The 13,770-nt window shown below is 40.8% G+C and overlaps 1 protein-coding gene across 7 annotated transcripts in view; it reads left to right on the plus strand.

Annotated features, from left to right (window-relative positions):
• khdrbs2 (KH domain containing, RNA binding, signal transduction associated 2) overlaps positions 1-13,770 on the plus strand; it is a 101,829-nt gene that overhangs the window by 38,187 nt on the left and 49,872 nt on the right. For all 7 annotated transcript variants that reach the window (XM_053875274.1, XM_053875275.1, XM_053875269.1 and 4 more), the window contains exon 3: positions 13,447-13,563. In XM_053875274.1, coding sequence (XP_053731249.1) covers positions 13,447-13,563 — 117 coding nt within the window. The remainder of the gene's footprint in view (positions 1-13,446; positions 13,564-13,770) is intronic.

Consider the following 13,770-nt stretch of genomic DNA (forward strand, 5'->3'; position numbering starts at 1 on the left):
GAATATTATAGTGTTTCCTCTCTCAAGTACACAGTTCAACACATAATTCCACAACATTATAACCTTTGCTTTCAACTTGGTGGGAGGGTGCTAAGTGTCTGTCATAGCTGAATGTATTTCGATGAAATTAATGTTGATGTTGGGATAAGGAGCGGGCAATTAAATTGTGGATTTTTCCCCCATGTTACGGGGGTCTCTGTGAGGGGTGACTTATAGTACATGGCACATAGTACATGTTTCTTGGTCTCTCCTTAATGGTCTCCCTCAAGGGTTGGGAATCCATAGCTTGCAAACAAGATGTGGCTGTTTTGACAGGTGCAACTGGCTGTGGAGGCGGAGCCATACTGAAGCGATCAACCACTTTGATCAGTTGATTCGCCTGCAAAGCAACCGTTGCGATTCAAGTCACTGTAACTGAGTTCATTGTCGACAGTGCTGGGACTAATTCCAATTAATTTAACAGTTTGCTCTCCAGACAACAGGGAACCTCTGTAAGTGCAGGAGTTCCTGGTCCACTGATCACACTGATGCACAAGACACGTCGCAGCTAGAATGATAACAACAACAACAAACATGGAGGAATCCCTGAACAAAAGCATCTGTTTGCTTTTGTTCATGGATGTTCTTCACGACACAATGGCCAGAGTTTCCACTACTCTGAATGTATGTGAAATTCTTACAATTTCAATACATTTTCAAGACATTAAAAGCAGTGTTGGGAACGATGTTATATTTTGTAATAACGAGTGCCATAACGTGTTCCTTTGCCAAAATTACCAACGCGTTTATCATGACTGTGATTTAAACATGCGCGTTACTCGTTACTTCACATTCACAACTCTTACAAAGTTTAAAAAGCAGTGTCCATAATACGCATTAAAAGCTTCTGAGGTGGACATGATGCCCACATTAGTCACGTGACGCAGTGCCGCGCATGTGAAAACAATAATGGCTGCAGTCGATGACGGTCCAGGTGTGGGATTCCTATAGTGGATATATTCTCAGTATTTTTCCTTTTTAGCTGTAAAAGACCAGAGAAATATTGCAGTAGCGTGCAAGCTACGTGGAGGCTCGAAAACACTATGCACGTCCAAAGCGAGCGATTCCAATCTGGCGTAACATCTTCAGATAGTGCACGCGTCGATCGACCAAGCTGGTGTGAAAAGAGCCCGAAGCAGACACTGCTAAGGTTCGCTGGTCTGACGCCAAAGGAGAAGCCACTGCAGCCAAACAGCAGGAGCTTGACTTGGGAGCGCCTGTTGCACAGCCTTTATCTCAGAAGTAGTTGAACACAGAGTTTTTTTTGGCTCTCTGAGTCAAAAAGGTTCCCGACTCCTGCTCTACCTTATATGGCGGAGTGAGGGAGCGCAGATATTGCGAGTCACATTCTCTTAATGTTGACAAGAAGAGCTGAATATGCTAGCATTTTACCCCTTATTCTGGCTCCTTTGCTGCTGGGGAGAACCCTGACTACTGCCACCTGCTGTCCCACAGAACTCATTTGAATATGTATATGGATAAAAATTGCAGTGATTTTCAGTAAAAATTACAATATGGGTTGAAATGCACCCGGAGCCTCGGCCTGCCATTTGAGTGCTAAGCCGCATAAACATGGAAAATAGAGCGATGATGTCACAGTTACTCTAATAGTCAAGTGACTGTTGACTGAGCAAACTTGTTGATTGTTTTTGTCACGCAGAGTTTTGTGAATATGTGGCGTTAAAATTACAAGGCAGTTTTTCTGCACCTGAAACAGAATGGCACAGTCGGTCACGACTGCATGCACAATGGGAAACCAAATAATGTCCTCTAAATTAAGCGTGCGTTAAGACGTTAGAAGGGCAAATGCGAAGGTAACAAGTTTCTCAGTATAAACTGCAAGGATCAATATTTCTGTATTAGAGATGGATCACATCATTTGTTCGACCGTCGTAACAAATCCCCCAATTTGTCATCCACACCGCCTCTCTCAGTGGAACGTTTTAGCTCTTATTAACTCACTGTTTTGGTTCCTCAGCATCTTTACTTTTTTTTTTTCCCCGGCCAACTCTAATCCCTTCTCATTTCCAGCAGGCGGCTGTTTTCCTCGAAAAGCCTCTGATGAACCTGCTGTACAGACACAGCCCAGCACAAATCAGCCGACAGAGTGTATCGCTGCTCAACACAGAGGCTGAATTTGCAGCTAAAGAGCCTGGTATTTATGCCAGGAGCAAGTAATGAGCACGCGAGCAGAAGAAGCCGCCGAGATTCCTGTTTAATGTATGCTTTGGTGTGAAACACTGACAAAGTAGAATGTGTTTCAGACTGCAAGCTCGCTGAGATTTATTGCTTAGATCTCTGTTTTTTTTTGTTTAGTTGTTCACATTGTTGCATTTAATCATCTCTTTTTTCTCTGGGATGAAGTCTGGCGCTTCATCATTTACGTATCAGGCAGCTAAGAAATGCTGACAGCTTTGTTCATCTGGCAAAATAATCAAAATACAGAGCAGGCAAAGTGAAGTGCACTTCTTCTTATTTAAACACTAATCTGCGCCCGCCACATTCTTCCTCATGGTAAAGTCAAAAACCTTCTCCTGTCACAGAAGTTGGTATTTGCAGGCTTGTCCCGTGTGGCGTGTAATTGTGATGTAAATGTATCATGACTTCTAACTCTTCACAGTCATATAGGGAAGTGACCCAATTTGGATGGAAAAATTTAATCATAACACGCATAAAAAGCTGAATATGACCGATTTCTCAGAGCAAACTGGATTATAGAAAGATTAGCATCTAAAATGAAGCCGATGGCCGCTGAAGTTCCTAAAGGGAAAGATGGGCTGAGCCTTACCGCGGGATGGAAATGAATGATGGAATAGGATTATTGAATAAGTAAAGGAATGTCTTTGGGGTGGGTCCGCAGGTTTCATTCTCACACACTTCAGAATACCGGGTCACCGCAAGGAAACGTGCCCATTTCCATATGAATTGTGTCATCACTTTAAAAGAGTCTGAAAATTTTTGAACAACTTTTCACATATTCATAAATAAAAAGACGTGTGAACACGGTGGGTCGGCAAATGTGGCACAGTGCTGGAAAAACAGCATGGCAATGGAGAGATTTTTTTTTTTTTTTTTTTGCCAAAGATGTGGGGAGGATTTTCAAGAGATTTTCAATGTTACTGTCCTTGTGTCTGACAGGTTTTATGTCTTTATGTCTGTGTGTTGTGTGCCATGATTATATGTGTTCTGACCTGCGCGGCAGCAGGAGTCCTGCATCATGCTCTTGAATTATTCAGCTTCTTTATGTCTTTTTTATTAGCTAAACCTGTACAATAGGAAGAAAAAACCTTCAGCAAAATAGGTCCACAGATTCTGTCAAATGAATATGTGAAATATAGGCATTTGACAGAGGAAATTGATTCGCTTATTAACAGGCTAGCGAATAAACTGATTCCTATCAATAACCATTACAGATCATAAAAGAATGTCATAAACCGACATTGAATTGGAACTGAAGTGCGCTTCTTTTCTTATCTATGCTATTGTTGAATTAAATTTGTGTTTCTTGTTAAATATTCTTTCTACAATTGGAGCGCAAATCTACACTGCTGCAAATCAGTGTCGGCCTTTAAGATACACAACACTGCAGAAAACAGGTTTGTTCCTCTCTCACGCAGATGTCTACAAAGACCTGTGGACCAATGCTGAGTCTAGTTATAAATGCATGATTGATTTACGCTGATTTATAATGTTAATACTTTGCTTCTTTCTAGGGCTTCTGTTTACTTCTGAGCTGAAGCTCAAAGAGGCAGCCGTCTCCCAGTCTGTTCTTAAGCATTTTAACAGCTACAGTCAGGCATATTCTAGCAATTGTTTGGATTAGCTAGGCAGCATAGTAAAACTGGGTTGGTCGCGTTGGTTACGTGTGCTGTGCCACTAGAGTATACACTGACCGGTAGTTTTATCGTGGTCAATTATTTGTTTTTCTTCATGTCAGAAGGAAGCGGTGCTTGGTCACATCCAGGTTGAGAAGGGCAGTTTGGCTGGTGTTATGGCGTCACACCTGGCCGCGCCAGCGCGCTATTGGAATCTCACTCAGTTGTGCATGTCCCTGCCCGCTATGGCAACTCCAGAGGGACATAACTGACTGACGGATTAATAGAGCCACTCTTATGATCATTAAAACAGAACAATTAAGTGCAAAAATTTGCATGCAGGAAACTTTGATCTAAATATTACTCATTTATTTGCAAAGTTCTTTTGGAGTCCTAGACAATTTTTACAACTATGCTTTAAAAAATATATATAATAATTGAGCTATGTTTAAATTTTGTTTTTCACAAGTACAGGAAGGACTAAAAGTTTCCTGTGTACTGTACTTCAGTATTTAATCCATTTTGAATTTGGCCATCTGTTTCCTGTTTGTTATAGTCAGTTGTTGTATCGGGTCAAACCAAAACGTTTTTTATTTGTGCTTAATATGCTGTGTTATGTTTTGTGTCTCGACACTTTCTCCGGGAGAACAGGGAACAAAATGATGAGGTGGTGATTTAAGACAGTAAGAATGTTGCCAACCCCTGATGGCATCATCACTGAGGAGTGTGTTGCTCTGCTATTTACCCTTGAATATTGTACTAAACTGTAGTTTTTCGTCCAGTTGTTAGACCTGCTATTAAACAGAATTAATACCGGCAGCTCACAAAGACACCTCAAGTTGTTTGAATTGATTTTTTTTTTAATCCTCCACACCCCTGGAAAGCTCTGACAGCAAAACACAGCCTGTCTGGAACAGTTTGGTGGTCCTGAACAGCTTTTGTTGCCGTGTGTCACTTTGACATCGCAGGCTGTCACTTCTATATTGATCTTGGCACAACCGGTTTGTCACTGACAACAGAAATCAAATATCTCTCCATCTCTGTAGGTAAACTATTGAGACCAACGTTCCCCTCCGAAATGCGTCTTTTTTATTATTATTGAGAACAAATGTGGTGATTTTTAGAAAGTAGAAAGTAAGTCCCATTTCTTTAAAACGTATTGATCGAGGCATGTGGCTGAAAAAAAAATCTGTAAGCTATATGACACGCTTGTGAGGACAAACTTGCAGCACAGTTTACCTCGCTTTAAACCTGCACTTGAGTCTTTAATCCCTCTATCTTACAAAACCGGGATTTGTGCAATAGCACAGCTCACTAACCAGGCACAGTATGCCCGAGGACATCTGCCAATCTTCTCCCGCAAAAGATTTAAAGTGTGGCCGCACTAGTAAAAATGTTTTACAAAATAGGGGCTGTTAAGCTGTTCCCCTGAAAAGATGTTCCCTGTTGCCTCCCGTCAACCCAGAACTGTCGTTCTACTGTCTATAAATATAATTATAACAATTGAAGTTAATCATTCAGGGGGTGCCAAACTCACACACGCAAATGTTTACACAGTTGAACAAAATGTATATGTATTGAACCGACTGTAACTGTGGCAGTCCTTAAAATACCCTGAACAGCATATCGTTCTCCCTTTAAAGAACATTTTGTACATAACAGAACTTATATAGTTGCTAGTGTGTTGACTGGTATCTAAATATTACTACCTAACATTGTGATTCGCACAAGCTATCAAAGTCTTACTCCATATTTTAAGACTAATCCAGTGTTGGCAAGATGAAACTTCTTCTTCTTCTTCATATGTTGAACTTAAAAAAAAAAAATAATAAATTGATTTGAAATCGAGTATTTGACTTTTAAAAATCACAGTTGTGGTGCAGACAGAAAAGGCTCAGTTTTGCCTTTTCACTATAGCCACCAGATGTCATTACATTATTTAAATCCACGCTTGTTCGTGTAATCTGCTATGAGGTATCGCGCTGTTTACTTCACTTATGGAATGAGTTTTGAAGAAATGTGTTTGGTTATGACTTTTCCTTGAGATGATGTACAAGAAAAATTGTTGTATTTGTTGTGTTTTCCTGATAGTTTGATAGCTAACAAAATGTGCCGCTAGTGACTTTATCCTTGCTTTATGTTAGAAGCACTTAATTATGGGTCATTTTTGTAGTCCTTGTCACTCTTTCCAATCTACCAAGTGTATTAGCATGCGCAATTTCCTGGAAAAAAAAACCCAAAATAGGGCACCGTTAAATCTCACATTAATTTATATGTGTGGCGTGTTATTTATTCAGTAAGAAAGAAGAAGCTGTGCGACAGAGACGATATGGAATGAGTGAAAAAAAAAAAGAGTCCATCTTGAGGATAAAAACAATGGGCCATCTTGGAGTCACCATGCTTGGATGCTTGGCCCATGCACTTCAAATCGTGAATGAACTGCTGATGGCAGAAAAGTTAAAGGTCATTTCAAAAACACACCCCTTGCCTACTCACGTTTGGAAATAAATAAAGCTGCTGCCTTGAAATTTAAATAAAGCTGCTGCAATGTTGCAACAGTTATTTTGTGTTCCTTCAGGTCAGAAGATTATTTGTTGCATCTGTATTGCAAAAATGTGCGTAATGACCAGCAGACAATGGGGTAGAGGATTGGGTTGGCGTCAGTGTAGGATCGGTATCGGCCCGTACTCAAGACTGTGACATCGGTATTGGACGTGAAAAAGTGGTATCGAGCCATCCCTACTCCTGATATTGACATTCGTGGCGTGCTTTAAATCACTGCTGATTTTCAGGTAACTGTACTTTGTTATAGATCTTGCTGCCCTCCCGGTCTTCAGTTTGACACCTGACTTAGACTGATGCTATTGGATTGCGCACATTGTCTTTCCACTCATGCATAAAGCGTCCCACCTTCAGGAAGATTGAAAACAATCAATTGCCTGCACTGGATCTATCGGTCCTGGGGGAAACAGGCACCTGACATGATGACATTTCGTTCTAGCAAATTCTTCTTCCCGATTAGAAATAGTTTCTGCTGTCTTGTTTTTATGTGGAGTTATTTGCTCAGTTTAAAACTAGACAGTTGACAGTGCTGCTTGCAAGAAAGGATCATCTCAATGCATGAATTGTGATGAAGTTCATCAAGTTTTCAAGGGGTACAGAGGACCATGATACTGTAAATGTGTCTTATTCACAATAGCAGTTCCATTTTCAGGTGGGTAGCTGGTCTCTTCGCTTGGAGACTTGGAGTAGAGCCACTGCAGGCACAGTTGGGAGGCGACGATGTGGTCTACAAACGAACAGTTGGAGCGAATACGCCATGAAAAATAAATGCATTCTGCGATACAGTAAACAAACCTCTCGAAGGACCACCTGAGCATAGATAAAAACAGTGTGGATATTTTCATATGCTACATTGATCTGTTCTTCCCAGAGTTCCTTTTGAGGAAAGTTCTGACTTCAAGAGAAATGACAGGCGCAACATATTCGTAAAATAACATTATTAAGTTCTGTTGCAGGCGTATCCCCGCAGTGCTGTTAGTCACTGTTGTTTACAACTAGTTACTTATTTGCCGCACTCCTGTGTTGAAGACATTTTTCTTCAAAATAATATGTTTGTATAATGAGTCCCCTGTGTGTTCTGCTGAAAACACCACAGGAAATAAAGTGCTTCAAATATTGTCTTCACAAGTTTGGCCACCACATTTAAGACAACTGGGAATTAAAAAAAAAAAAAAAATGCACAGGAGCAAACGTTCTGTGGAATTGTTAAATATTATGTTAAAAAAATGTGTTTCTTTTGAGTCAAATAAATTGAGATTTTACTTTCAACTTAAATATTTAATGTGTTCAGCTATTACTGCATTCATAAAAAATAATTAAATAAAATACAGTCGAACAACAAAATTTAATATTACATTAACTGCTTTTTAAGTATAAATTGTGTGCTTTTCTAATATGCAAATGTTCATATTCACATGCATTTTATGAAGGCAATGACCATAAAAACACAATATAGTAGCAGAGCCCTGCTGCAGTTACTGTTAATTATGTCATATGCATGTACTCCCTCGCTGGTTTCTGACAAATGATATTTAATACAGCATAATGTGTGAAAGCCACATCAGGAAATGGTGAGATCCTCCAGTGAGTCCTTATTCTGTAGCACTGGCTCAAATTTGAGTCCATTGTGGAGCAATGAGAGTTAATCTTTTACTTTTCTTTATGATCTGTGTGTAATTGGGGGGCGATGGCTGCTGCAGACAGGTTGCTAAACCGTTTGTTTTTGGGGGGATGTTATGGTCACTTCTGCAACACAGGCCTGCACAGGCACACACAAAGAAAGCTTTTGGAAATATGGCCGAAAATGACATTATAATCGTCGCTCACAAATGCGTGATGGAAAAATAATTTCTCATTCTATTATCATGGCATTAGATTTTCTGTTCAATTTACTGGAGAAAACGCACAAAATCCAGTTTAATTAATTTTGTCGTTTGCGTTTGCATGTTATGTTTTGTAAATTAAATCGTAGCATTTCAATTCCATGTGGTATATTATTCATAACAATGTGCACCACTGTTGCCCTCAAATCACCCCGGAATATCTTCGCAGCTATCAGTGTCGGGACAGCAGGGGGCACATTGCATCATTTCAAACCTCATTTAACAGCGAACCGTGCTCCCTTCTCGAGCCCAAATTGCTCACCATAGAGCGTCAGAGTGGCTCTAGACATTCATTAGCTTAATGAAAACAGGCCACTCTTCCTCTACCGCCCGGCGTGTGGATTTTTCACCGTAGCCGCAGCAACCATCTGCTCTCGCGCTCCCTGCCAGCGATGGGCAAGCGCTGTCAGAGCAACCCCTGTGAAGAGAAGCGTACACAACGTTGCCTTAATCATTCTGATCAGAGGACGCGCAAGGACGCTGGTCCTTTTTTTTCCACACCCCCCCTAAAGAATGGTTTCATCTTATTGTCCCCAGGCACCTTCCTTTTGTGAAATGTGGTGTTCACTCTGATGCTAATGATGTCCATGGATTTAGCTGAGCTAGCAGTTGTTGAAGTTGAGTTGCAGCGGTGTCACAGCTGGCAGAGACGCCATTAGCAGCGCGCCACGGAGGGAGAAGTGGCTTGGTGCAAAGGTTAATATCATTTAAGGTTTGGCTTGGGCGTGTGGCGGTGGGAAGCTGACCAGCAGCTCGAGGGGAGGGTGGTCTCTGAATTCATCACCCAAGAGCAAACACCGGGAGGTTGAATACTCGTTGACAAGGATGAATATATCACACACATTTCAGTCACAATGCCTTTTTTTTTGCCTATATCTACAATGAATTTACCTCCTTTGTTTGTCACTTATCTTAGGTGAGGTTTTTCTGGTAGCAGTCTTAAGCAAAGACCACCCTCTTCACACAACCATCATCCTGCTCGTACAGATGGTGACGCAATCCCCGGACATAAAACTTCCTTCCATTCAGTCACGCCCTGAACCTCTCACCATGGAGGCCATCTGAACTGGCGTCTTTCCATCCACGGGAAGGAGCAGCTCTTAATGAGTAAACGTAATTTCAAATGAGGAACGTTGTCACTGCCTGATGTGGTCCGCAGGAAATTCCGGTGTTGGAACCATTTTCACTTGACTGGTAAGCGCATGGGTTAAATCACGCAGGTGATCACTTATTAAAATAGGTGACTTATTAAAATATTTTTTTAAACTTAAAATAGTCTAGATTTAGAAATTGTATGTTTTATATCATGTTCTAGTTTTTTTTTTAATCCAACAGTGTATAGCAGAAGTGCTCACTCCTGCTCCTGTTATGTCTATGTGAAACAAATGTACGGAGAAATGTTTCCCTTACAATAATGATAATGCAATACATTGCACAGGTCAAATGTATTGGAGGAGCTTGAAATGTTATTGATTCAGTAACGCTGTATTTAAAAAAAAAGAATATCAGTCAAAGACTTTTTTAAGTTAAAAAAAAATTATTGTAATAAGTAAAAAAAAACGTCATCACCTTTGCGCGATCCAACCAAGTCCGCATGCGCTTACCAATAAACGTCAGTTGGTAAAACAATTTCCTGTGGACCACATCAGGCAAATGGACCACATCAGGTGGTGACAAATGTGATGGCACTTTTTTGAACATTTCTAATGTCTAATGTCTACTATACTTCCAGATTTGTGTGACTTTAATACGGGAGACTCAAGCGCAGCAGGAAGGAGGCGAACAAACAAAAGTTCCAACAAATTTAATGACAAAACAATTTCACTCTTCTTCTACACTAGAAAGAGGCTGGAACAAAGGAACCAAAATACTAAGGACAGTATAAAATAGAAGCGAAAACTTGACCTTAACACCAGAGGGAGAAAGAGTCTGATAAACAAATTAAAACGATCCAGAAAAAGAAACAAGCGTCCATAAGCGCAAACGGAGGGGAAGGAACCAGTGTCCAGGGCACGGAAATAAGTCCACTGGATTGGGAGAGGAACAATGGAGAGCAGGCACAGACACACTGTAACAGAAAGGAGACAACCCTCAATCCTGGAAGAGAGGATGAGAGAAAGGCGGGAGCAGGAAGTTGCCCAAAATAAGAACAGACAAAGGGGGACAGGTTGTATCATTCCACCCAACTCAGCAGACTGCAGTTTCTCATTCCTTAACATGCTGTATTGATCAACATGTCAGTTGAACTTTACTTTCATTCCTCATTTAAGAGCAACTCCATAAATTGGTTGAACAGAAATATTTAGAGACAGGCTGGTGAAACGGCTCTGTTAAAAAAAGTCTTCCTTAAAGAACGCTAACACATTTGCCAAATTAAATTGTTGGCTTAAGAAGTAATAGGTAAACATTCCCAGCAGAATAGCACCGGTTTAGAGAAATCCAGCTATGCTTTCAGAATTCAATATCAAGCCTTCTGTTTATAGCATTGTTTGCTTTAAAAGTTGAGCAGATTAGACGCAGCTGGATCACTGAGCGATATTGAAAACTACATGGTGAAGTTATTGCGATTGTCTTGCAGTTTTTCAGCGATTCAGTCGAGAGGATAAACACAAGGTTGTTGTGGTAATTACGCCCCTGTTGCAGAGATACATCTACAACGTAGCAGTCAAAATGTCTCTGGAAACACCTAAGCTTGATGCGAGCGCGTCAATATTGCACACCAGGGAATCAATAATTGCATTTTAAGAGTCATATTCGGACTTATGGATACATTATCCCTCCCTGCCTTCAATTGATCACTCGCTTAAGTTTGACCACAGACACGAGCTGCAACTCTGAGATGAATCACCACTTATCTCCGCAGTGTTGAGCTGGCAACAAAGCTAGAGCTACGGCTCGCTGTGCGAACACCAGGACGGAGCACGGTGAGAGGAAAGTGATAGTCAGAGGCCCGAGGCTAGAATCTGATAGTTCCTCATCTGGATAGTGTTACTTAATTCCCCACTGGGAAGAAACTCATTATTTCTGACTTTATCTCATCACTGACCTCTAGACCTCCACTTGGTTTGAGTCGATGTTTCTTTTCTGTCCGCTGTACGACATAAATGACCCCAACTGCCAGTTAGATACACAATTAAGCAAAGTTCAAACCGAGGAGATGTGCATGAGTCCATTCACCAATGAAAGCTATATCAAGGCGTTGAGGTAGCAAAGTTAATTGGAATTTTGACTGAAGAGATTGTGTGGCTTAAAGGAGTGGAATAGTCTCCGGCCATTCAACTGGACTTTATTTTCCAACTGCCCCAATCTTCTATCCCGCAGGAGAAGCAGAACCATGGCTTTCTCTTGCACTTCTGCTTGACTTGTCTGGCCTTGATCCATTCTCCAGGATCAAACTGCCATGGTGCTAGAAGTCACCCATGAACCACTTCTTCTACTAAGCAAACCAAGTTACTGCGGGAGGGATTTGGTGTTCAGACTCACCAGATAACTTTCAAAATGTGTTGGTTAATTTCCCGCCTACGAAATATTTGCCCTGGCATGGACCAACCACACCAGGTTCTTATGTTCCATGGTGCATGAAGTAATGCTAGGAGCCCTACAGCGCACCAATTCATTTATAAGCTAATATGCTCTGACACTACCAGTTGAACCAGATGAAATCTGCTCAGTCTAAGATTCCCTCTTAATTTCCAAACTCCGTTTTAGTGACTCTGCTCCACTGACCACCATGGCTGTGATCCGAGAAGTGCAATAATAAAGGCATTTATAAGGAATATACATTTTTTCTTACATTCTAACATTCATTATTCTAACATATCTTTGCATGATTTTCCTCAACGCTTTGTTGTCAACACATTTTGACTCCCAAGATGTCAAATATCGAACCTGTTCAGGTGCACTTTGGTGTCACTGTCATGAAAGAGTGTCCTGACTTTCAGAGCTAAGTAGGTGGCGCTCTTGGTTTAAAAATGATGTGAGATTTCATTGAAATAGTCCAAAGATTATACAGTAAACACTGCCATCCAGTGTCCTCTGAAAAATAGGACACTTTCATGAAACCTCATCAACCCATCACTCGGTGTTTCAACTACAGATGGGTAGATGAGGTATCATGAAACAGTACTGCAGGGATGATGAAACAGTGTCCAAATTTTCAGAAGCCACTAGATGGCACTCTTGGTTTAGAAATGATGTGAGGTTTCATTGCGTTAGTTAGTCCAAACATTTCCCAGAAGACAACGCCCTCTGGTGGAAAATCAGGACACTGTTTCATGAAACCTCATCTACCCTTCAATACTGTGTCAAGAAAATTCATTCATCCATGGATGCCAAATGTTTCCCCTTCCTCTGATGTTCCAAAAGACTCCATTCTGCCAAATAAAACAAAAAAACAAAAAAGAAGAAACAGTAATGAAACTAAAACTCAACCTCTGATGCCACACTACGACACTCATTGCCCTCAGTGGGGGAGGAAAACCCTGTGTTTGTCATTTACACTTCTATATTATTTACTCGCGTCCTCTGTATTCAGAGTCAGAGGTTGGTATTCAAGACATTAGCCGTTTCCTTTCTGTGGTAACACCAACCTTATACCCAGCATTTTGGGGCGTGACTGAACCAAGTGACAAGGAAATCCCTCATCACTTCTCCTTCCCAACACGATGGTTGTCAGTCGGACCGGAAGTTTAGCGTGGGTAGTATTATGTAAAACACAAGTTCCACTATTGTAATTTCATGTAATTTCTCAGTGGCCATTACTGTGTCATCTAGCTACTGTGTGGAGCTGAACAATGGTTGCAAGATGGTGAATATTAACTCTTTTTCTGTGTACTTACTATGTTTGGTTTTCTCCTACAGTCTTAAAACATATAGATTCATTGATGAGTTTTGAGAGAAATTGTGGTGGGTTGTCTGTATTTATATGCCCAGCAGGGCCGCGTTCAGGTCGTACTTTCACCGACTAGTTGTCAGCTCAATGGTCTCCACATGTGACTACGTCATACCAGCAGGTGAATGAATGAAAAACAACAGCACTGACCCATCGATGTGCAAAAACATTCTCACTCCTTTGAATAGAAGCAAGATCACTGTATTTTGTACTCCTGTTGTAATTATTCGTAACAAGTTTCTTATTTTATTTGCAGTTTAATTTTGTCGGAAAGTTACTGGGACCAAGAGGAAATTCTATGAAGCGATTACAAGAAGAGACCGGAGTAAAGATGTCCATCCTCGGTAAAGGCTCCATGAGAGACAAAGAAAAGGTGAGGCTTCAACGTGTCATGAATGAAAAGTGTTTCTTTCCGCTTCCAGATTTAATATTGACCAGGTATTCAAAAGCAATTTGTTTCTGCATGGACAACAGCGGCCGGGTGTTTTGAAAAACAACTCAACCATAAGTGAGATGAATAACAGAAAATGAAGAATTAATAGCTTCAAGCCGACAAACGTAGAGAGCGGAAGTAGGATGT

The sequence above is a fragment of the Synchiropus splendidus genome, chromosome 9, assembly GCF_027744825.2.
Source record: "Synchiropus splendidus isolate RoL2022-P1 chromosome 9, RoL_Sspl_1.0, whole genome shotgun sequence".
Taxonomy (NCBI): Eukaryota; Metazoa; Chordata; class Actinopteri; order Syngnathiformes; family Callionymidae; genus Synchiropus; species Synchiropus splendidus.